This window comes from Mirounga angustirostris, unplaced genomic scaffold (genome assembly GCF_029215605.1).
Source record: "Mirounga angustirostris isolate CCGP_5_RB_7025 unplaced genomic scaffold, mMirAng1.0.hap1 SCAF_5, whole genome shotgun sequence".
NCBI lineage: Eukaryota > Metazoa > Chordata > Mammalia > Carnivora > Phocidae > Mirounga > Mirounga angustirostris.
Genome location: NW_026991713.1, coordinates 156,133,885 through 156,158,908, shown reverse-complemented (window position 1 = coordinate 156,158,908; position 25,024 = coordinate 156,133,885). Strand labels below are relative to the sequence as shown.

The 25,024-nt window shown below is 38.5% G+C and overlaps 3 protein-coding genes across 26 annotated transcripts in view; 1 reads left to right on the top strand and 2 right to left on the bottom strand.

Moving 5' to 3' along the window:
* REXO5 (RNA exonuclease 5) overlaps positions 1 to 1,678 on the bottom strand; it is a 64,390-nt gene extending 62,712 nt beyond the window's left edge. For 7 of the 16 annotated variants that reach the window (XM_064592737.1, XM_064592738.1, XM_064592739.1 and 4 more), the window contains exons 1-2: positions 1,196 to 1,677; positions 666 to 807 (exon numbers count right to left, since the gene is read on the bottom strand). In XM_064592737.1, coding sequence (XP_064448807.1) covers positions 666 to 807; positions 1,196 to 1,434 — 381 coding nt within the window. In that variant the 5' untranslated portion in view covers positions 1,435 to 1,677. Of the gene's footprint in view, positions 1 to 665; positions 808 to 992; positions 1,146 to 1,174 lie in introns of those variants that run through there. The other 9 variants (XM_064592748.1, XM_064592750.1, XM_045875094.3 and 6 more) reach the window with 6 other exon arrangements.
* ERI2 (ERI1 exoribonuclease family member 2) lies at positions 1,198 to 11,165 on the top strand. Of its 2 annotated transcripts, none has more exons than XM_045875097.3 (9): positions 1,198 to 1,337; positions 2,606 to 2,673; positions 2,760 to 2,843; positions 3,364 to 3,491; positions 4,187 to 4,343; positions 5,292 to 5,392; positions 5,656 to 5,737; positions 6,316 to 6,404; positions 6,608 to 11,165. In XM_045875097.3, exons 1-9 carry the CDS (start codon positions 1,315 to 1,317, stop codon positions 7,913 to 7,915), a joined length of 2,040 nt encoding a protein of 679 aa, XP_045731053.1. In that variant the 5' UTR covers positions 1,198 to 1,314; the 3' UTR covers positions 7,916 to 11,165. The 2 variants fall into 2 exon arrangements, with proteins under 2 accessions (XP_045731053.1, XP_064448821.1); XM_064592751.1 differs by having other exon boundaries at positions 1,292 to 1,337; positions 2,765 to 2,843.
* The window catches only part of ACSM3 (acyl-CoA synthetase medium chain family member 3), a 49,026-nt gene continuing 32,196 nt past the window's right edge, over positions 8,195 to 25,024 (bottom strand). For 7 of the 8 annotated variants that reach the window (XM_045875101.3, XM_045875100.3, XM_064592754.1 and 4 more), the window contains 11 exons: positions 24,437 to 24,644; positions 21,884 to 22,027; positions 21,612 to 21,768; positions 21,260 to 21,336; positions 19,876 to 19,999; positions 18,847 to 18,927; positions 14,218 to 14,319; positions 12,529 to 12,656; positions 12,325 to 12,424; positions 9,693 to 9,812; positions 8,195 to 9,305 (listed from right to left, as the gene is read on the bottom strand). In XM_045875101.3, the coding sequence (XP_045731057.1) occupies positions 9,219 to 9,305; positions 9,693 to 9,812; positions 12,325 to 12,424; positions 12,529 to 12,656; positions 14,218 to 14,319; positions 18,847 to 18,927; positions 19,876 to 19,999; positions 21,260 to 21,336; positions 21,612 to 21,768; positions 21,884 to 22,027; positions 24,437 to 24,644 (1,328 nt within the window). In that variant the 3' untranslated portion in view covers positions 8,195 to 9,218. The remainder of the gene's footprint in view (positions 9,306 to 9,692; positions 9,813 to 12,324; positions 12,425 to 12,528; positions 12,657 to 14,217; positions 14,320 to 18,846; positions 18,928 to 19,875; positions 20,000 to 21,259; positions 21,337 to 21,611; positions 21,769 to 21,883; positions 22,028 to 24,436; positions 24,645 to 25,024) is intronic. The other variant, XM_064592757.1, reaches the window with a different exon arrangement.

Sequence of the window (25,024 nt, the reverse complement as noted above, 5' to 3'; positions counted from 1 at the left end):
TATTTTGGGAGTCTGGAAACGTTCCAGTTCCCAGCCCCCCCGCATAAATTAATAAATGCTTCTTTGCTTTACACCATTTCAACTTAGAAAGATTTCACAGGACCGCTCTGCTTTCGGATAGTGGGGGAAACCGGGTTATCATTTCTACCTATTGTTTGTCTTCGGTCTCTTTCCACTAGAACGAAGTAGTCACCTCTGTTTATTCACTGATGTTCCCCCAGTGCCTAGGGCAGTGCCCAGCACATGGCAGACAACAGAAATCTGATGACTGGAGGGATGGACCACGTATATTTAGTTCTCAATACACAGCAGGGATGCTCTATCAGCCTTATTATTCCCCTACTGGCGTGCCATGTGAACTGCACGACGGCAAGGAATTTTGGGTTCGTGCACGGGGATATTCCCGGAACCTAGACAAATCCTGGCACACGGAAGACTCAATAAACTATTTGTTGAGTGAACATTCCTTTTGGGTCCCAGGCACCACACCACTTTTTAAAAACCATTATCAGCTTTCCCATTTTACAGACTGGAAAGCGGGATTCCGAAAGGCCAGTGGGTGGATGAGGCTGACCCGCAGCGTCCAGGGCAGGAAGGGCCCCGAAGGCGGCTGGGGCGAGGGCTTGGCAGCTCCTAACCTCCCACTCGGGCTCCCCGTTACTCACCTTGGCCTCAGGCTGCCTCTCCTCCAGAGTCCAACGGGCTCTCATCGCCTCAGCCGCCCCGACCAGCGTGTTCGCGGCCCGCCTCCTCTTTCTGCCCTTCTTGAGGTGCCTCCCGGTCCTCTCCCTCTCGGGATCCATGAGGCTGTGAAGAAACACCGGCGAGAGCTGAGGAAACGCCGCCTCCTGACGGGGGAGCAGGTGAGGCCTCCACGGCCTACAGGCTCCCTCAGATCCTCTCCTCAATTCAGTGTACGGAGCCCTCCCAACCCTCCCGGAAAAGCGAGGGCGCCAACTATCCTCCCTGTTCCGCAGCGGAGAAGACCGCACCGAGACCAACGGTTTTACCGTCCGCGCCGGAGGCCGAATTCGAAACGGTTCCCCAACGGCGCAAAGGCGCCTCCGCCCGTTGAAAAAGAGAAAGTTGCTGCCAAGCGACTTCCCCGCCAAAAAACACTCCCCGCGCCCCCAAGCCCCGGAAACACCGAAGACGAGCCGGCAGACAGCCCAACCCGCAGCCGCCGCCGCCTCACTCGCAGCCAGAGCCGCGGCCGCAACTGCCGCCTCCGACGCGCCAGGGGTTTGAACGGACCGGAAGTGGGGGGTTAACAACTTCCCGCAGTTGGGCTGGGAGGAGTAAGGAGTGCCGGGAATGGCGACCAAGGAGCTTGCGCGGTAAGGGGGGGGGGTTTCTGGCCTGGGGGTGGCTCCTGGTCGGGTGCGGCGTCTGCAGCAGGTCTGGGCAGTGGGCATCCGCGGTATCAGCCTTCATTCTCTGCAGCCCCGGGGTCTCCGACCCGCACTGTCTGGCCCGGACTGAAAGGTCTCTGCTTGCATCTCGGTCTCGAGCCTCAGGCCGCCCTCTGCGCGTTGTTGGAAGAACCGGGGTTCGGACTGTGTGGCCTTGAGCCACTGTCAGCCCATTGTAGGCCTCGGGAAACGAATGGACGTGACAGCGCCTGGTAGGCCGTTCCGAGGTCTCAGGCAGCCCCCACGTCACCCGTCAAGCTGTTCACCCCACCACTTCCTGGTGATCCGTTTAATTCGTCATTTGATTTATTGTGGCTTTCTCCCTGATTCCTGGTCACGCTGTGCACATTTCTGATTTCTAGAAGCACTGTTGTAATGTATTGTAATGTATTAGTAAATAGCATGGGCTTCAGAGTTGGACGATCCTGGGTTCACATACCAAATCTGTGTTCCTTGGCAAATTACTGAATCCGTTTTCTCACCCATAAAATAGAGATAGCAAAAGTGACTACCTCGTGCAGTTGTTGAGGATTAAGTGAGATCACCAGAGTTCAGTGCCTGCTGTGTAGTAAGAAATCAAATAAATATTCGCAATTATTCCCAACTCCTTGCGCTTCCCATCACATGTTTTAAACAAAAAACGACAACAGGAAGTGTCTGCTTAGTTAAACTCGACCTGTTCTTCGGAGTAGTTGTCTTACTTAACACTTCAGTAAGCTCATACCTTTCTGTGAACTCAGGTATTGCCTTTGTCATATATTACCTTCCACTAGTTTACCATGGATGTCTAGGTTTTTTACCCAGCTGTATTTTGAGCTCCTGGAAGACTGGATCTGCCCTATCTCCTCAGAGCCGTGCTGTGCACATAGCAAGGGCTTGAAAAATGCAAAGGCAAAAATAAGCTTTTCAATGCATCTTTACCTCTGCAATCACCCAAGTTCCTCAGTATTTACTGTAAAATAAGGGAAGCAGAAAGAATTAGTCTAAGTTTGCAAATATGACCTTTGAGGCTCATGCAGGTGAAATGACTTAAAAGAGAGGGTGGCAGTCAGTATAAGAACCAGGGTCTTTGCTCTCAAAGTCTAGTTCAATTTCCTCTCCCATTAATAATGAGGGTTATACCATTAGTTTGTTAGCATATTCGAACAGGAGTGTGAGTTTGTTGAACATATTGGGTTGTTTTACTTTTTTAGGCAGCTTGGATTAATTAGAAGAAAGTCAGTTGTACCAGCAAGTGGAAATCTAGGAAGAAGCAAATCTAGTAAGTAGCGTGCTTCATTTCTTTACATTTTGTATCCCTTGCACTTTTAACACTGATAAAGCATAAGGACACCCTTTGTTTTGCAGAGCAGTTGTTTGACTACTTAATTGTCATTGATTTTGAGTCAACATGTTGGAATGATGGGAAACGCCACCAGAGCCAAGAAATAAGTAAGTCTGGACTGCCAGTGGTCAAAGCTAGCCCTAGAGGAGTCACTTTAATAGATAGAAACTAGTCAACAGTTAAAAGAAAACAAGATGCCCTATGAATTGGTAGTTTACTATAAAACCTGACTTGACAAGAAAAGAACAAACATCTAACATCTAAAAGTATCATCATATAAAATAATTATTTTAGAATTCCATACAAAATCTCAGTTGCATAGGAACTGAAAAAATACCTTTGCAAAAAGTACATTTTAACTTACATATGGTCTTCATATTTAATTGTGGAAATATATTCAAGAGTTTAAATAGATACACTCATAACTTTAATATTCTGACTTATTCTTTGGCACAATTTTATTATAACTGTTATATCACACTGCTTTGGTCATTTTAATATGCTTTTACTGAAATAATGATTGGCTAATAATGATATATGATGGTAAAATATGTTTAATTTAGAGTGATTACAGCATTAATTTAACAATTATGTATTCAAGTGTTAATTGATGATTCTCTCATGTAGTTGAATTTCCAGCAGTATTGCTGAATACATCAACTGGAGAGATTGAATCTGAGTTCCGTGCTTACGTTCAGCCTCAAGAACATCCAATTCTTTCTGAATTTTGCATGGAACTGACAGGCATAAAACAGGTATGCCCTTCTCTTTTCCCTACCTCTCTTCTCACCCTGCCCCTCCCCAAAAAGGAACAAGAAAGTATGATGCAAATATTAAAATTCAGAAATCAGTTTCTAAACGAAAATAAAAAGTATATACCATTCGGAACTAGATTTATGTACTGTTAGAAATAATGTTCCCTCCAGAACTCTGTTGGAATTTTTAAAAATTAGAATAGTGTTGTAAAAATGAATATCAAACTTACGGAAATTAAGTGACATCAAATTTCTGTCAGTCAGGATTTAATTACTATATTTCTGTGTGATTTTAGGTAGAGCAACCTAATTTTTCTTGTCTCGCAGAGTTCTAATCATTATATCACCTCTCTTCCATGTGTTTTAGCATCTTTTTCACTAAATAAACTCTGGCAGTCAGAACCTCTTTTTTTTTTTTAAGATTTTATTTATTTGCGTGCGAGAGAGAACGAGTGGGGAGAGAGGCAGAGGGAGAAGCAGACTTCCTGTGGAGCAGGGAGCCTGATGTGAGACTTGATCCCATGATCCTGAGATTATGACCTATGCCCAAGGCAGACACTTAACCAACTGAGCCACCCAGGCGCACAGAACCTCTTCTTTTTTACATCCCCCTATAGCGCTTAATTATGTGCTAATGATGTGTTCAATAATTACAGAATTCGATTGTTCAATTTAGATTTTGTGACTTTACTCAGGCTCAAGTTGATGAAGGAGTCCCTCTGAGGATTTGCTTATCTCAGTTCTGTAAATGGATTCAGAAGATTCAACAACAGAAGAAAATTATTTTTGCTGCTGGGATTTCAGATCTGCCTAATTCCAAAGTAAAATTATGTGCATTTGTTACTTGGTCAGGTAAAAAATAAGTTATATCTATCAATCATAAATATGTAGGATAACCACTATGTAATTCGTTATCTATAGTAAGAATTGTACTTGTTAACCTCTTAGACCTCAAAAAGAAATCTCAGTGCCAAACAGATGTTAACCAAGGAAAGTAAATTTATTCATATTTTTCAAATTTTACCATTCTGGGATACTTTAAAATTTTTTAAGACTTAACTTTAAGAATCTTTCTAGATTGTCCCTCCCTGTTCTTCTGGCTCCAGGCAAAGATGATTTAGTGAAAACTTTTATGCTACTTTCTATAACCTTGAATAAAAAGAGTCTTCATTCAGCTCACATTCTTTGCTTTATACTTTCACACTAGGAAAAAAGGGGCCATTAAAAGTCATTGATAGCAATGCTGTGCCATCAATAGTCATATTTTTGGTTTTAGGTTTCTATAAGATGTCTGGTTTCTCAATTACATTAGTATTTTCTAGAATGTTGAAAGCAGATAACCTCCTTGTAGGCCTTGTAACTTGACACCTTACTCTTCTTTCTGAAATACTCAGTGTGTTTAATTGGGTATTTAAGAAATCATTTTGAAACTTAGTTACCAACCTAATTTCTTAATAGTAAATTATATAAAGTGAATAATTGTTAGATATTAATAGCAATTAAATCCTATTTTGTTTTATATAGTATATTGTTATAGTATATACAGTATAGTTTATATTCTCTAGTACGTATTACACTTTGGTATATAGTATGTAATGATAGTATACTGTATACTATTATATATAAAATATATCTAATATATATATAAATAATACATATTTATATAAATTTATATACTATATATTATGTCTTTCTAAATCTTATTTTATATAATATTTGAGCCTTTTATTTATAAATGATAGCATGAGTAAAAACTGCTGGCATCATTGAATTTGTTCTATTTTAACATACTTAATGCAGACTGGGACTTGGGGGTTTGCCTGGAGTATGAGTGTAAAAGAAAACAACTGTTAAAACCTGCATTCTTAAATTCTTGGATTGATCTCAGAGTAACTTACAAGGTAAGGGTCAAAGATGGGGGCATGGTCACTTTCCTTCTATTGAAAAATGATTAAACTTCATCCCATACATGGGTATAGGTTACTATAAATAAAATATTTTTTTTTAACTTTCACATAAATACATTTCTTAAAGTATGTACAAATGACAACAAAATAAGGACATTCCAAATCTAATAGAAATAAAAATTATGAAAAGTAAGTGGTTAATACATAGCCTTTCTAATAGTAACCTTTTTTTGGATATGTTTCTTTTATTTGGTTAGATTTTCTATAGAAGAAAACCAAAAGGACTAAGTGGTGCCCTGCAGGAAGTGGGAATAGAATTCTTAGGACGAGAACATTCTGGTTAGTATAAATTGAAAATAATTTTATTATGTAAGTCATCTTATTTCTATAAAGTCTTTCATATGAATCTCATGTTTTTGGTGATGTCATTAATAAGGAATATCCTTTCAGGCTAAAAAAAGTTCCTAATCTATACAATTCAAAGATTTCGGACTTTCAAATTATACTACCATAAAGTAGTGTAAGATAAAGACTGCCATCTAGTGGCTTTCTAGTTGCTAAAAAAGAATGAAAATTAGCTAAATCAAATGGAGATTAAACAAATGCCCAGACAACACAGTGAATTAGTGAAAAAACTGAACAAGACCATTAGATTACTCACAAAGTATGGTCCCTACAGAATGTTGCTTACATTTTTGTGAACTGTACAAATTTTTATCTCCTCTGTAAATGTGGGAGATCTTGTCTTTTGTTGGTAAGGTTGTCACAGCATTTGCTAGTCCAATTTATCATGATTAAAATGAGTAGATGATCATAAAACTAGTAGTATGTTCCAATATTAATTGTGATTTCTTATTTTTGCTGTATTTCTTTACAATGGTATTACTAAACTCAGTGTTTGATATCTATTTCCTCAGGGTTGGATGATTCTCGGAATACTGCCCTACTTGCTTGGAAAATGATCAGGGATGGTTGCTTAATGAAAATTACAAGGTCCTTGAACAAGGTTAGTGGTGTCTTACCTCTTTATTCTGTCATCTCAAACTCCAGAAGTAATACATTCATTGAAATACAGATATCATGTGTGGAAATCATTGATAAATCAGTGAATGATGACATTTTTCTTTTTTGTCAAATAATATAATGTGTACTAAAGAAATTACGAATGCATAGTTTCTAAAGCTATTGGATTTGTCTGTGGAATCATAGGTCCCCACTAAGAAGAATTCCAGCGTTTTCGCCAGAAATTTGAATACGAATCAAGTTGAAGAAAGATCCTCCTGCAACAGTAGCATTCAGGGTCTGAGTATAGATGATAGGGAGCCTAAAAATATAGTAAATTCTCATGAAAAAGTTCACATGAGGTCAGGTGGTGTGAATTCTCCTATAAAGGTACAACAGGATCAGTTCCAGCTAAAGAGCAATATAAAAGCAGGTCTTCATAATGGCAAAAGCTATTTATCTCTTTTTAATACAAAGTCCTCTACTTCTCTGGAGCAGTTGCCATCTGCCAGCTTGAACACACCTATGCAGAAGCACATAAGAAACGAACACCTTGCATTTAATACCAAATCTAAGTCTTCATCAATTGGTTCAGAATTGGTACTTGTATCAACTACCATTTCATCTGTTCATCATGTTTCTGATACGGAAATGAGTTCTGCTCTTGATTGTTTACCTATGTTGGCTGATTGGGAGGATGTAGCTTTACTGCCAGCATCTCAGCCTGAGCAAAGTATAGATTGTATACCTTCCATTAGTGACTCAAACTTAGATACCTCATTTAATTCTATAGAAAGATTAATGGTTTTGAAAGAAGGCACAGAAGAAACTCCTCAAAAATCTGGGACCTCGAAGTCTGTTGTATATAAGAGTCCACATACTACTATTTATCATGTGAAAGAAGCCAAAGATCCAGATTCAGATGTTTCTGACTTTAAATTACCTGAATGCAAATCAAGTAGCTTCAACAGTGTTAATGCCACTATGTCTCATCCTTCAGTTTTGGGGAAATACCCCCTCATTTTAGGTGGTACTAAAAGGAATCTATCCAGTCCTCTATCTGTCCCACCAGCAAAAAAACAGACCCTCACTGTTCATGAAGAAAAGCCTACATCATCTGATGGCTCCCCAGTGAGAAGTTGTTCCCAGAAGGTCCTCCCCTCTATCTTAGCTTCTACAGTTAACCTACAAGAGCCTTGGAAGAGTGGGAAAATGACACCTCCTTTATGCAAGTGTGGCCGAAGATCTAAGAGACTTGTTGTTTCTAATAATGGACCAAACCATGGAAAAGTCTTCTATTGTTGCCCAATTGGGAAATACCAAGAAAACAGAAAATGTTGTGGTTATTTCAAATGGGAACAAACACTTCAAAAGGAGAGAGCCAACAGCAGAGTTCTGTCTCATTCCCCAGGGGGACTCACTTTTAGTTCCCCAGAAATAAGCCATATTTGTGACAGAAATGTAAATTTTTCTACTAAAAATTCATTGAGACTCAGACCTTCAATGAGGAATTGATAAACTTTCTCTACATCTAAACTGTTTTTACTTTAATACGACTTTTTGTGTGATAAAGAGAAAAAAGTATATAGGGCTACAAGTTATGGGGACTTAGCATATATGAGTTCTGTAGACTGTATTGGGGCTATTAAACACACGCACACACACACACACATACACTGAAAATAGAGAAAAAGTCAATTTCACAGTCTTCTAATTTCATTCATCGGTTATCTGACATTTGTCTTCTATTCATGTATGAATCCTGATTGTTCCTTGAATTTCCAAACATCATGAGTATTCTGATAATAGTTGTACACTGTTTTATTTTTATGTTGTATCTTTTTTTTTTTTTAAAGATTTTATTTATTTATTTGAGAGAGAGAATGAGATAGAGAGAGCATGAGAGTGGGGAGGGTCAGGGGGAGAAGCAGACTCCCCGCTGAGCAGGGAGCCCGATATGGGACTCGATCCCAGGACTCCAGGATCATGACCTGAGCCGAAGGCAGTCGCTTAACCAACTGAGCCACCCAGGCACCCTTTTATGTCGTATCTTAACACTTGTCAAATTTATCATACTTTTTTGAAGAGCCACAAATTAAATATTTTGTATACTGCATTTGATTAGATACAAGCAACTGTAGTATGATGTTCTTCTTTTAGTTAGACCTTGAAATGAGTTTAAACTATTTTTAAATTACTTGAATAAAAATGTGACTAATAAAAATCCCTAGCCTGTTTTCAGGTAGATATTTAGACTTTAAGAATTATGGTATCTTCTAACTGAGATTTTTATTTTTCTAAAAACTTTTATAATAAGTTGTTTAGTTTTATTTCAAAACTTGAAGATTTGTTCTGATTTGTATATCAACATATCAGAGGAATTATTCAACTAGAATTTGAAAACAAACAGGTCAGAAATTTGGTTCAGATACTATGTTTAAAAATTTCTCAGCACTTGATGGCATTCTTTTTATATTACCAAAATCATAATAACATTGACACTAATGCAGAGGAATTTACTAAATATTTTATTTCAGAATTCAGCTTCTGATGTTATACCCACAAAATATTTTATTTTGCTTTTTTAAAAGATTTTATTTTTTTAAGTAATCTCTGCACCCTATGTGGGGCTCAAACTTAGAACCCTGAGATCAAGAGTTGCATGCTCTACTGACTGAGCTAGCCAGGTGCTCCAACCACAAGATATTTTAAATCAACAATTTGTAAGTATATTATCACATTTTTAATCACCTCTATACTCTTGTGGTTTGGACAGAGTCTTTGTTTTATAGATACTGTGATAAATAATAGAATGGATTTAAATTGTTTCCCATTCTTTCTTCCTCAGTTCATTTCTTTTTATCTTCCCACTGATAGTCTTTGGCAGCTCTTGAACAAATTCTACCTGTTGGTAGTAAGGGAAAAAATTAGCCCAGAAGTTTTCATCTTTATACAAAGTCAATTGTATACCAGTTTTATTATCTCTAGGTAAAAGAATTAGGATACCCATCTGGGTGGGTTTTGGTAACAACCAAAAAGGGAGAGGGGTATTGTTGAGGAGATGTTGCTTGATATTTAGTATTTACTACTAGTCCAGTGAGCCAAATGACCCTGCAAATTATGTCAAGAGTTTCATTTTAATCTCAAAGATTCTGATTCTTATCCATGTCATTAGTTCAGTTTGGAATATTTGGTGTAGCATGTTTGAGGAGAATGTTCATTAAAAAAATAAATAAACAGCTGAAATTTGTCAGAACACTAAGCAAATTGTCATCATAATTAGAATACCTACCTTTCTGGGATATTTGTAAGGTGCTGTAGTTTTTTTTACATGCTCTTGAATCTCCTTTTTTAGTTGTTCTTGATCATGTGACTTGGATTCAGGGGTCAGAACAATAAAAGCCTTTACTACCTGAAAAAAATATTTGAAACACCAGGAAGATGAGTTGTATATTTTTATGTTTTAGCGTGTCTTGTTTACTTTTTCTAACTGGGACTCTAATGCCTGCTGGGGTGGACCAGAAGGCTTCATAGGGTTTGATCCCAGGTCTGTGCTCTTAAGTCAGCCAGTTGAGTCCCATAACTCCTCTTCTAATACAAGAGAGTTTCTGGGAGCCCTGCTTTGTTAATGATCTTAATGAACTAGAACTTTCTCATCTAACTACATCTTGAACTCTGCTTTCTGACCTGCTTCTGTTTCTGAGCTGTCTTTCCTCTTGACTTCTTGCCTCATCTTTTATCTCCTTCAAGAAAATTTCCTTTTAGAAAAAAAACCTTCCTTTTAGAAACTCGACAATGCACTAAGCACAGCCTCTTGGGTAACATCTTAGCCTGATCTAGCCTAGTTCCTAGGTCCCCACCCTCAGTGTGGCCCTTATAAAGAGTATTCACACCGAGTTTGCTATATCCTTATTGAAGGAACAGTTCATTGAGGCTGTGCACTCTTCATTCCAGAGATACTTATGTTGATATAAGGCTGTGAAGATTCCAACAGCCATTTTGCTATTACTCTGACCAATTTACCTGACCCTGAGGAACAAGATTAGAAAATGGTGGTGGTCCTTGCTCTCTAATTGTCAGAGACAGGGAAGACTTTATCACTTTATACTCACAAATCCTGTTTTCAAAGTTCACTCTTCCTTGAAATGTTTTGGAAAATCCTGCCCTGCCCAGAGTTTTTGGACTATTTATCCATTTTATCATATCCATTTTTTGATATTTCATAAAATTTTTGTGTTTATACTGGCTCTTCTGCTTTATCAACATTTTTATGAATTAAAAAAATTTAACCTTGCTATAAGTGAATCATTCAGGGGCAGCTTATTTTAAGAACTAATGTTTATAATTACTGATTTGCATATTGATGACTTCTGCACCTCGGATAAGGTCTACTCTATAAAAGTTTTTTTTTAAGATTTATTTATTTTAGAGAGAGAGAGCATACACATGCACACAGCAGTTGGAGGAAGGGCAGAGGGAGAGAATCTCAAGCAGACCTCCATGCTGAGTGCAGAGCCTGACTCAGAGCTTGATCTCATGACCCTGAGATCATGACCTGACTTGAAATCAAGAATTAGATGCTCAACTGTCTGAGCCACCCAAGTGCCCCTATAAAAATCTTTATAAACCATTGCAGAAGATCGTAAATTAATATGGAGCACCCTAACATGATTAAGAGTATGAACTCTAAAGTCAGACGGCCTGGGTTCAAATCACACTTTATTGTGTAATCTTGGGAATGTTAGGATACCTCTCTGTGCCTATTTCCTTCTCCAAAAAGAGAGGTTGTGAAGATTAAATAGGTTAACATATACAGGCCCTGTGTAGGGCTTGTAATACCTGGAACATCAGAATAAGTCCTTAGAAATATTAGGTATTAGTTGTAGTAGTATTAGAAAAATAGAATTTTTTTTTAACTAAAATCCTTAAGTCCGCTTCAAAGTTTCTCTAAAATTCTCTGCAAAATTTTGCATTTTTATGAGTCTATAATTGTACCATTTGGTAGCCACTGGCCACATGTAACTAATTAAATTTAAAATGAAATAAACATTTTCTCAGTCACACCAACCACATTCTCAAGTGCTTTACAGCCGTGTGTATTGTATCAAATGGTGCAGATATAGAACCTTTCCGTCATTGCATAGGTCCAGTAGTGCCTTATGGCCTTCAAATTCCAAGGAACATTGTGCTCCTACCAGTGGAGTTCAGAGTGAAAGGATAAACTTCAGTAATCACAGAATCAATTCCCTGCTCTCATCTATCTGGAATATTGGAGGCTCTGCTTGGCAAAGGGGACCTGAAGAGTAGCATGGAACCTTTAAACCCAAACTACCCTCTGATCAGCCCCAATAAGAATGAGCTTTCAAGGGTGCATGTTACTCTTGATCTCGGGGTCATGAGTTCAAGCCCGTTGTTGGGCATAGAGCTTACTTTAAAAAAAAGGGGGGAGGGGATGAGTTTTTAGGACTGTCTTATTCACAGCTTATTTCCTGAATCTTCCACTTTCCACTTGCCTACGTAGCCAGCCTACTTCCGGTTGCCTCAGTTGCTATCTCTGACCTTCCTTCCACCCCTGATATTTGATGCTTGCCTATCCTCCTCAGCTACACTAGAGACCATGTTGATTTCCAGACCTGGGTAATAACTTAATCCTATCTAGCTGACATCTGCCATCCTATCTTGCTGTGACCCTGGGTTGTTGGCATTCACACCATCCCTCTATGGAAAGGATTCAAATTCCTTATATATATTTTCAGTCTTATTCTTAGCAGTTTTTTCTGACTAGCATATTTACTAATGACTATCTGACTTGCAGTTAGTGAATGAATCATTTGGGTAATTCTGTTTCAATGAACTGTTGAAAAGTATATGTTAGACTGCCAACAAATTATAAAGTGGAGATGAATCCTTTTTTTTTTTTTTACCTCTCCCCTGATGGGGTCTGGGCTGCTGACAACAGCTGCCTCTACAACTGCAGGATGTTCAATCAGGGCACTTTCTACCTCAAATGGTCCAATTCTGTAACTGGGAAATAAAACATATGACAGGAATTCATAAAGGTGAACAGCAGGTCCATTCCAGAACACCAATGATCAATTAATGTAGACATTATACAGATGAAAAATTACCCAGAGGATAATATGATATCATCTGATCTTGCAACAAACCAGAAATAGCCATCTTCATCCATATAGCCCCTGTCCCCAGTGATGTAGAAATTGCCTCGTAGTGTTGAAGCTGTTTTTGTAGGATTATCCTGTGAAACAAATAGCATTTTGTTAGTATTACTGTGAATGTGATTCTTCTGTTTGGTTGGATTTTTAAATGCTCAAGAGGGAAAAAAAGTGGTTTCTTTGAGAAGCCTTGGAATGAAGAGAAGCCAGCACATGAAATAAGGATGAAATTCCAGCATTGAGCTAGTCTAGTCAAAGAAAGGTAAACTACAGTTATAAAGACTAGACATGCTGCCATTCTGAGAATTTTCTTTTCTTTTTTAAAGATTTTATTTATTCATTTTGAGAGAGAAGGAGAGTGCGAGGGGGAGAGCATGAACGGGGAGAGAGGCAGACGGAGAGGGAGAAGCAGACCCTGGGATCATGACCTGAGCCAAAGGCAGATGCTTAGCTGACAGAGCCACCCAAGTGCCCCTTCTTTTCTTTTTTAAAGATGTTTAAAATTTGAGAGGGAGAGAGAGAAAGACTGGGAGTGGGTGAGAGGCAGAGGGAGAGGGAAAGAATCTCAAGCAGACCTCACGTGGAATGCAGAGCCTGATGTAGGGCTCAATCCCACGACCCTGAGATCACAACGCCAGGGGAAACCAAGAGTTGGATGCTTAACCGACTGAGCCACCAGGCATCCCCCTGAGAATTTTCTTTGATGGATCACTAAATACTGCAGGAGTTCAGACATCCAAGGTGTGGGATATTAAGTCTTTTCAGTGGTTAATACCTAGCACTGGCAGGAAAAGAGAGAGGTGAATACTCAGAGTTAAAAGAAAGCACCAGCACCTAATAAAGAATAAACTTTGTTTTTTTATTTTGTTTCATTTTACACAAAAACAGAGAACTGGTTCTGTAACTTTGGCAGGAAGAAAAAGGAAGTATTGTTACATTATGTAAAATTCACCTACACGTAGGGATGCCTGGGTGGCTCAGTGGGTTAAGTGTCTTTCTTCCGCTCAAGTCAGGATCCCAGGATCCTGGAATCAAGCCCCACATGGAGCTCCTTGCTCAGCAGGGGGCCTGCTTCTCCCTCTGCCTCTGCCTGCCGCTCCCCCTGCTTGTGCTCTTTCTATCTCTGTCAAATAAAATCTTTTAAAAAGTAAAATAAAAATAAAAAAATTTCACTGACAAGTAGAACCTGGACCTTTGATTATATCAATGTAAATTTCACTTTTATTTGTATACTTGGTTTGCAAACAGTAGGGAGCTTGGAAGGCCTCTAGTGAAAGATATTTCTTAATCTCTCTGCACCATTTCTATCCCTCTCACTCAAGAAGGCAGACCACTAATCAAATTTCAGGAAAATGATTAGGTGCTGTTTTATCATGTATAGGATCAGTGTATACAAAAAGGGCTGTCTTTCTAGGGCTCCCTTCTCTTACTTCATGAGCCTGGAGCAGTGATCTAGCCTCAGGAGAACAAGCATTTGGGTGTTTCTTCAGTTTCCTATCTGAGGAATTACTATTCAGGACAATGAATCTCTCTCAAGAAAAGTCCAAGCACCTATCCTAGGTGTGTTTTGTGGCAAACGGGGATAGTTACCAAGCACTTTTGAGAAATAAATAGGAAATAAGATGTATTTAATAAGTCTCTTACTATATAATGAGCAAAAAGGCCAAATGGTCGTTTAGGTAGAACTTGAATGCCAATATCTCCTTCTTGTCCAGGAGGTAGAACATTGCCATTTACATCTAAAATCTAGGATAAAATAGAACAATTTATTTAAGGAAATTTTTATGTAAAGATACATGTTAAAATTTTACTTTGCATGTTTTGTTTTGTATTTTGCCATTTAAGAATGCAGACTTCAAAAAAAAATTAAGTATACTTTAAATTCCCAAGAGAAATGTGTTTATTTAAATTCTTAGTGCAAAATATATGATAAAGTGCAAGTTAGAAAAATGTGAAGAATAAAAATCATCTTTAATTCTATTTAGCAATAATCGCATTTTTGGTGATTTTTTTAAGACAACATAGACATAGGAAAAAATAGGATCACTTTATAGTATACTGTTTTACAACCTTCTTTTATCATTTGCGGTATGTCTTGGTTATCTTTTACTCTCAAGTAAATATTTCATTACTGGTTTTCAAACTTTGATTAACTGTGGAACAAATAAAACCTTACTTCAGGAGCCCCATATAAGTAAGCAGGGAAAGGAGAATGTTTTCTGGTTGAGACACTGGTGAGTATGCCAGAAGCCTTGCTTTCTTATCTTTTTCCCAGTCCTCCTGGTTCCCCCAAAGTACCTAACAGTGAAGTACCTAACAGTAGCTAGCATTTCATAGCCCCTGACTACATTCCAAGTAATAAATTCTACAGCTCTAAGTACTTCACATGTATTGTTTTCTTGAGTCCTTACAACAGTTCTATCTGGTTAGCACTATTACTACGCTCATTTTACCTATGAGGAAACTGAGGTGCAGAGTTTAAGCAACACAGTATATGACGGAACTGGAATTCAAATCTCAGCAATCACACTCCAGATCCTGCCCTTTTCATCACTATACTTCTCTGTAGAATCTCTCCACGGAGTTCAATTCAATTTTTAAAAACCCAGATTAACATTTTTCAGGCTGGTTACTTAACTCATGTACCAGATTTTGCCTTAAGTAACTTTTAGCTATCTTTAAATATGAACTCTCTACTTTCTTTTATATACACCCACCAAGAGCCTTCAAACCTAAGATGTGGCTTGTGTGGAAAATAAAGGTATAATACTTATTTGGCACTTTCCTGATGGAAATGGGCTGTGTCCCCAAAGAGAAACTTGAAAGGCAGAAGAATTCTAAATGTAAAATCTTACTTTTAAGTTCTTGTAAATAAAAAAATATAAATTCCCACACAGTCGTCTAAAGAACATTTGGCTCCAGTATCAAGGAATTACTGAAGGAAAGGAGAGGTTTTAAGAGTTCCAGATACTTAGACTACTCTTTAATAGATGGGAAGAGGCAAAATGTCTTATTTCTGGAGAGAATCACATTCCTTATTGTTCAAGTGGCCTTAAAAATCTTCAAACATGAAAATTATGGGCTTTGGGCTTTGAAGCTGCAAGAATCCGGTATCTAGCTCATCGGAGCACATCCCCAGATGCCACGCTGTCATTGCAGATGCTCTTCGCTAGGTAACAAGAGCAGTAATAAGAGCCCTTGGGAAAAAGTTAAAAATGAAGGTAGCTTACCTTAGGGAAATGCACATCAAAACTACCAAGAGATATCACTTCACATCCACTAGGATAGCTATCAAAAACACAGAAAACAAGTGTTGGCGGGGATGTGGAAAAACTGGAACCCTTGTGCACTGTTGTGGGAATGTAAAATGGTACAGCCACTGTGGAAAACAGTATGGCCATTCCTCAAAAAATTAAAAACAATTACCATATGATCCAGCATTTCTACTTCTGGGTATGTACCCAAAAGAATTAAAAGCATGGTCTTGAAGTGGTATTTGTATACTCATGTTGATCACAGCACTATTCACAATAGCTAAAATGTGGAAAGAACCCAAGCACCCATTGACGACAAATGAATGGAAAAGCAAAATGTGTTATATCCGTACAATGGGATATTATTCAGCCTTAAAAAAGGAAGAAAATTCTGACACATGCTACAGGGATGAAACTTGAGGACATTATGCTAAGTGTAATTAGCCAGTCACAAAAAGACAAACACTGACTCCACTTAATATGAGGTACTATAAATAGTAGTCACAGAAGTAGAAAGTAGAATGGTGGTTGCCAGGGCTGGGGGCATTGGGGAATGGGAAGTTACTGTTTAATAGATACAGATATAGTTTTACAAGATGAAAAGAGTTATGGAGATGGATCGTGGTAATAGTTGCACAATATTATGAACGTGTTTAATACTACTGAACTATGCACTTAAAAATGGTCAAGATGGTCCATTTTGGGGCACCTGGGTGGCTCAGTCATTAAGCGTCTGCCTTCGGCTCCGGTCGTGATCCCAGGGTCCTGGGATCGAGCCCTGCATCAGGCTCCCTGCTCAGCGGGAAGCCTGCTTCTCCCTCTCCCACCCACTCTGCTTGTGTTCCCTCTCTCGCTGTGTCTCTCTCTGTCAAATAAATAAATAAAATCTTTAAAAATAAAAAACAAGATGGTCCATTTTATGTGTTTTATTGTAATTAAAAATTGGGAAAAAATGAAGGTAATAATGCTGACTGGGAACGCATGACAGAGCAGTTCTCCTCTTGGCCATACCCTTTCTGCATTCAAATGTAGTTGCTCCAGAAAAACCACTGGGCTTGAATTAGTGGGGTAGTGGTGATACATTGCTGTTGGATCGCTGTGAGTACAGCTGCACCTGTGAGACCTTCACAGCAATGCATATTGGGAATTGTGGTTAAGAAGGAAGAAAGGAACACAGCTTTTTGAAATGCCAACTTGATTATTTATAATGCAGACATGATAATGCTTAATTACCAATATTTCTTTCTCCAACCTAAGGCAGGCTATAAACCAATGAACTATTGTTAATCCTGTTTACAGAATGTAACCAGGGCTCCCCTACCATCGCTTCTTAGAAAAACTTTTCAAAGGAAGGGAATGCAAGGGAGAGATGAATGATAATAATGGCACCTATCTTTTGGACCTTTATTATGTGTGAAGCACTTTGTTATGCTCTTTAGAGATATCATCTCATTTAATCCTCACAAGAAACCTATGATAGCAGTTCTGTTATTATTAGGGCAACCAACCATCTTGGTTTGCCCAGGACAGAGGCAGGAGAGTGTCCCTGGGATGTATGACTTTACATGCTAAAACCAAGTAAGTCCCAGGCAAACTGGGACAAGTTGGTCATCCTAGTCCCTATTTTACAAATCAGGAAACTGAGACTTTAATAACTTCCCCAGAGACACTCAGCCAAAGACCCTCAACTCATGAAACTCAGAGCTAGACCTGAACCACCAGGCAAGCCTATCTTTAGACAAGGTTCTCAGTGAAGTTAAAGCGAGGGAAAGAACCCAGATCTGGCTTATTCTATAAACTGACATCAGCAATCCATATCAAACTTACTCAAACTTTCTCAAACTTACCTGATCATAAGAACTGGGATGCTTGTTTAAAACACAGATTTCAGGGTCCTACCTAGAAGGGGCCTGGAAATTAGTATTTTTTAACAAGTGTCCATGTAATCCTTATGATCAGAAAAGCTTGGGAAGATTGATTTTGTCTATAATTACCCCTCATTTAGGTTTAGTTTTGAGCGCTCCATTCTGTAAATTCATCCATTTTGTGTTTTTGTTGCTATGCTATGGTTTTCTCTTATGTATCAGTGTAAGTTCCTTTGGCTATACCTAGCTTTGGGTGTACTGACCAGAGAACAATTCTAACACTGTACAAAGTGTGCAGATGGGATAATAGGATGCTCCCTAGGGATCAGGTGGTAATAATGGCCATGGTTATAGAGAGCCAGGAAATGGCCAGGCAGGGCTGGGGAAGGAGAAAAATACTTCAGCTACTGTAAACTGTAGCTTCCTTTGGCCTACTTGAACCCCTTAGAAGGTCTTGACCTCCCTTATCAGAAAGGGCAGTGTGGTATTGTGGTTAAGAATACAGATATTGGAACCAGATGGCTTGGGATTGAATCCCAGCATTAGTAGCTCCTAGCTGTGTGACCTCTGGTAAATTCCTTCCCTCTCTGTGCCTCATCTATAAAATGGTTCTTTTTTATTTTTTATTGAAGTGCAGTTGACCTACAATATTATATTAGTTTCAGGTGTACAACATAGTGATTCGACAAGTTTATATATTATGTTATGTTTACCACAAGTGTAGCTACCCTCTGTCACCATACAATACTATTACAATACCATTGACTATATTCCCTATGCTGTATCTTTTATATTTGTAATTTACTCATTCTAAACTAGAAGCCTCTATCTCCTACTTCCCTTCAGCCATTGTAAAATAGTTCTTATATTGGTATGTCATGTCTTTCATAGGTTCTTTCTGGGAATCAAATAGCTTAATATTTATAAAATGCCTAGAACTGGCACAAAAAACTGCTTTGCAAAAAAAAAAAAAGAGAGAGAGAGAGAGACCATTAAAGTAATGTCTCTAATCCATTTCCATTACATGGAGATTAAGATATCATAGAAGTAACATGATATTATCACCGAAGCTAGGACTGTAGGGGAGGGTAGAGTGGGTTAAGTGGTAACCTGACTGGGTTGTTAAATATTCCCCTGGAAGGGGATGTGCAAACCTTAACATCAAAAGCAGGAGACGGTTTTCCCATTGAGCCAGGCTTAATTTTCATTCCCTTAAAATTTCCACAGATTAGCACCTAGTTCAGAAGGAGAAAGAACCAAGTAACATTATAAGTAACTTAAAATTCATTTATTTATCTACCATGCATTCATTAAACATTTATTGATGATCATTATTATGATGACCGAGGCTCAAAATAAAACATTTTCTGTTCTCATGAAATGTAGAGATAGACATAAACAAATACATACAGTAAAGTTATAACAATAAGTTGGTAATTACTAAAATATCCATATTTATGAAAACATTTGTACTCCTATTAGCATGATACTTGTTATGCTGTTTCTATTTAAAACATCTGTCAATTTTATTTTTGCTATTTTAATTTTTGACCAGGTACTACATTCTCATGATTTATAAATAGAAGCATTATAAAAAGACACGCTATGAAAAATTTCTTTCAGCCTTTCCCTTATCTGCTCCATTGTATGCCCCCTTTTCCTTACATAATAACCAATTTTGTTAGTAGTTTATTCATTTCCTCTAGAATTTCTTCTTATTCTTATTTCTACAAGCTCTTTAAATAACCCTTTTTAGAGTATACTTGCCAAGGAGTTATCTAGTGAACTCTTAATATTTCAAGTAACAAGGAACTCAGCATTTTCCATTTTTGAGGCAGCCCTGACTAAGAGAGTTCCCTCTTACATAAGGGGAAATCTTTCTGTGGATCTAGCGTTTTTTCACTTAAAATATATTTTAATGCTCTCACTCTGATCAGCCCTATTGTGGCTTTTCTCAATGAATGTCTAAACAACTGTATCTGTTACAGAGCTTTTTTGCAACTAGCTTCCCTCCCAACTTTTTTTTTTTAACTATTCTAACCACTCATCTCCCTCCCTATCCCTCAATCATAAGGATATAATAAACACTTATTTTAAAATTTATTTATCTGTTATTTATATTTATTTATCAGTTTTAATTATCCAGCTAAGTCCAGCCCTGTCTTTTCGATGAGGTCCTATACCGTTTCAGTCTGTCCATATCCTTCATAGATATCCAGACCTGTCCTTTTTCTCCATTGTTCAGTCACTTCAGGATTGATTGGTTCCCCGGCACTCACACAGTGCTTTAAGCTTTTGAACTTATAGCTTCTCAGAAAACAAGTTAAGTTAAATTTAGGAGAAAAAAATGGAGAGAAATGAAAATTAGAGTTATTTCTAATGAAATTCAATATAAAGTGTGTTTTAGTTTCCTCCTTCCTCCCCTCTCCAATACAAAATAAACAAACCATTCTAACATCATAAAATGACTCCCAAGACATCCATTTTTTCCCCACTTTTATTTTTTGGGAGTGTGTGATTTGTTGCCAAAAAAAAAAAAAAAAAGCCATGTCATCCTCAGGGAAGGCGCTGCGTGATAACATTTTAAATCAGTGATTAAAAATTTACCAATTGTGTGGTTAAATTGACTGTGGAATATTATGCAATGGAATACTATAGAGCTATAAAAAAAAGAATAAGGAAGCTCCTAGACAGTGCTGTCCAATAGAAATCTTTGCCACAATCAAAGTGTTCTATTATCTGCACTATCCACTGCAGAATCATCTAGCACTATGTGGCTACTGAGTGCTTGAAACACGGCTAGTGCAACTTTGGAACTGAATTTTTAGTTAAAACTAAATTTAAGTAATTACATGTGGCAAGTGGTTACCATATTGAATAGAACTGGATAGCACACAGTTCCAGGATGTATTGTTAGGCAAAAAAAGGAAGGTGCAGAACTGTGAACATATTATGTTTCCATTTATGTTTATAAAAGGGTGAGAATACTGGCATATTGGCTTGTGTTTGCACAGATTTCATGGAGAAGGAGAACGGAGACTGAGGACAAGGCTTAGAGGAAGACGACCTTTCACTCTATATTCTTATATACCTATTAAATTTTATATCATATGAAATATTTCCTATTCAAAAAGTTTTAACAATTTTAACAATTTAAAAATATTTACCAATGCACCCTTTCAAATGGAATCAGTAATACAGCAAAAGACATATATCCTTTTTCCTATTTGCTGGGATAGGGTTCCAAATAGGGGTCATTTCTCTAGTTTCTCAGCTCAGGTAACATTCATCATCCAAAAGATTAAACATCCTTTTATCCATAACCACTGGACTCAGTGGTATACCTATGGCTGAACCCTCCCTTTCCTCTCCTTGCTTGGGGGAGCCTGCCTGGACGTAACAATTATGACTTAAAGAATGAAAGCAAGGAGAAGGGGGACAAGAGATTGTTAAATTCCATACCTACTAATGTGGAGCTATGTTTTTAGAGAGAAAGATCCTTTATTTTATGACTTCCTCTTCCTCTCCCCTACCCCCACTAAGTGCCTCTTTACCAACGTTTCTTACCTGGTCATATTCCGTACAAGCATTCGGTATGCAGTTGGTGCTGAACAGAAGACTGTGATGGGAAACTTGGAAAGTGTCTGCAATTTAGAATTAAGCTCTTAGTCTTACTACAACTTTAATAAGTTCCTAAATGTTTATGGTAGGCACAGCACAACTTAAACGTTGTTTATTCTAACATAAATGCATTCACACATTTCCTCTGTATATCTTTTCAGGATAATTGACTTTCCAGATGTGAAATATCTTAAGTCATGTTGTCTACTCTGATTTCTGCAAGTTACTTTATTCATCAGTCCTGTCAGGGACGCTGCTAAAGCATTCCTAAATGGTGACCTCTTGTGCTCTGCCTTACTTGCAAGATGGAAGTTGGCTCAAAACGTGGCAAATAATGTGCAAATACACATGCTCCCTGGATCCATGGAGAAAAGACGCTACTCCACGCCGACTTTGCCCAGCCTGTGTCTGAGGTATTCCACATCACATCTGAAGGAGTCAAATCCAGCCAGAACCTGGGAAAACAAAGAATGGTTCTGATATATATAAGGAAAACACATTTAAAAGACCAATAAATGAATCATCCCCTCTGTAGTTTTGACACGTCAATCTGGAGTTTTGTGAAGGTACCTTCCATTTACAGATAATCCTAAACCAAAACTGCTATGAGTGTGTCCAGTCATTTTAGGAGATCCGCTTGTTCCACTGGTAAAGTAAATAGCCATCATCTCATCGTGTTTTGTCTTCACACAGGTGTGGTTGTCACTGGCGTGTCTACAAAGGAAGAACTACAATGATTCTGCACATTGCACGTGGCATCATAAAATGTTACCACAGAAAAGAATTCAAGAAACCATCTATGTGGACCTCTTCACCTCATGGATCAGGCCCCAATGACTTAGGTTGAGTTCCAAGGTAAAAGTCATCTCTTACTCCATCTTCTTAGGTGCTTTCTGGAATTAAACTAAATTTTGTCATCAAAGCCCATTTATAATAGTTGGCTTCATAGCTCTTTACGATAAAGAAGAGCTGAGGCATTTTAAAAAACTCAAGTGGTTTATCATACCACTAGCAGAATGAGGAGTCTATGATCTTATAATCAAGGCTATGTGAGAACTGACCCTTCCTCTGCACTGTAGATGTTTTCAAGTGATTTTTTTTTTTTTTTTTTTTAAGAAAGTGAGTATGAGGGACGCCTCGCCTGGGTGGCTCAGTTGGTTAAGCGACTGCCTTTGGCTCAGGTAATGATCTCAGGGTCCTGGGATCAAGCCCCATATCGGGCTCCTTGCTCAGTCTGGTGCCTGCTTCTCCCTCTCCCTCTGTCCCCCTGCTCATGCTCTCTCCTCACTATCTCAAAAAAAAAAAAAAAGAGTATGTGAACAGAAGTCATGGGTAATGGTGTAAGTCAGGTTGGTAATTCCCACATTGTTCAAGAATCAGCTGTAGTTCCAAAGGATAACTGGGCTGCTAATAGGTCATACATTAGGGCACCTGAGAGGAGGTGAACTTTGCACACACAGTGCCTAAGAAGCATAGAGATTTTATCTAGGAGTATTGGGCTGAGAATGAAACATTAGGATTAGAAACATCCAGGCCACAAGAATCATAGAAAAGCTGTTTTAAAAGACTAATAAAGCTAGACTAAGTGTTTAGTCTGTGATTCCATACTTTTCTTCCTTAAAAATTGTACCTATAGCTGCATACCTATCACTTCTATTGTAGATAGAAACCTAAGGTGGGGTTATCATACCAATCTCTCACCACTAGAGGCAGTAAACATAGCAGTTGGGAGTGTGGGCTCAGGGGCCAGACTCCCTGGGTATGAAACCCAGCTCTGCCAGATCCTAGCATTTGACGTTATTCATTTGTATTACTATTGTACCCGCTTCTTAGGTTATTGTGACATGAAAATGAGTTAATATATGTGAAATGCTTGGAACAGTTTTTGGCACATAACCAGTGCCATATAAATGTTACCCATTATTGCAATTATAACCTTTTTAATTAGAACAGTACTTGGCTTTCGGTAAGAACTCAATAAATGTTAGCTATTTTTTTAAATTTTTTAAAGATTTTATTTATTTATTTGACAGAGAGAGAGAGCACAAGTAGGCAGAGTGGCAGGCAGAGGGAGAGGGAGAAGCAGGCTCCTCACTGAGCAACGAGCCCAATGCGGGGCTCCATCCCAGGACCCTGAGATCATGACCTGAGCCAGAGGCAGACGCTTAAGCGACGGAGTCACCCAGGCATCCCAAATGTTAGCTATTTTAGAAGAGGTAGGAATAAGTCAATAGTTGCAAACATGCTTCCAAATCCTTGAGTAAAGGTGGGAAGCTCATTCTAGAGAGGGAACTGGCTGCCAGCCTAGAGCTAAGATAGAACCAATACCTGGCAAGAGGGCTAAGTGACCCCTGGAAGCATTCCATAGCAAGGACTGAACATCAATGTAACTTAGTTTTCTAATTGCATCCATTAACATTAAGTGTTCTTATTTATAACCTGAAATGTTGCTATCTGCAAGGAAATGATATAGTCTATACATAAGAATTGATTATGATCAGTTTCTCTGGGAGATAACAGCTCTGTGGTTGGTGTTGTGAATGTACCTCCTAGATCCTGCTGCAGGAACAAAGGACTTACTCCCCACAGGTGCTGGGAGCCCTATTTAGAGATTGCTTTGGCTGCAGAGAGCTGCCTCACTCAAGATCACCCCTCCTTCTAGGGAGAGCCTACACTCAGTTACTGATCAGTGAGGGTATATAAAGGCCAGGACCTTTTGCTTGATCTGGGAACAACTTTGAAGGACTCTCCAAGCCCCAGACATCCCAGTGGATTAGCTGAAGGTTTTTCTGGGAGGGCATGGCAGATGAATTTCTTCTTTTGCCCAATCCCACATCCTTCCCCTTCTTTCATAGGGGTTGACTCCAAGACAAATCCTTAATAAACTTCTTACACAACTAATCTCTATCTCAGGGCCTGTTTCCGTCAAGATCCTAACATTCAAAAACCACTCCAAGCTCCTTCCTGCCTCAGAGCTTTGCAGATTATTAGCGCAGCAATAATCACCAGTTGCTCCCTTTGCCTCGTTTTAATTTTCATTTTTCTGAGCACTTGTGGTTCAATATCTTTTCAGTGTTGCCTTTCTTTTTGGGAAGCTGTTCTATAGCAGTTATGGCTACTCACTTCATCATCTCCTTGAGGTTCCCCCACCCGTCTTTGAGTTTCTGAGACACAATTAGCTTGGAGTGCAGATTTTCACATTTAGATGCAACAGCATCTACTGCTGGGGCTAAAGCTTCGTTGGTAATAATGCACTTTGCTTTCGAAGATTGTAGTCTGTAGAGAATGTCTTTCTGGGTCAGCTGAGTGGTTCCTGGAATTAAAACTGTCCCTAAAGGAGCAGAAAAGAAACAATGTATAGAAGGAAGGATTTTACTTTCTGTCTCAGAATGAGTTTACCATCCAGTTTACCAGTCTAGGTATCTATTTGTCTTCCTTTCATTATTCTGCTTTTGCCTTTCAAGGCATCTCAATATCTGTGACCCTTTTGACCTAACATGAAAGCATGTTAAGTGCTAGATAATTTTCTTCTACCTGAAGACCATTCATAACATTCAGCTTGAAGACAGGTGTTTTGTTTTGTTTTGTTTTGTTTCATTTTATAAAGAGAGTTTTGATTGAAGAGTAATATTATCCAATATTTATTGGCTAAATGCCAGATGCCATTCTAAGTGTTTTACACATCTTAACTTATTTAATCCCTACCAAAAA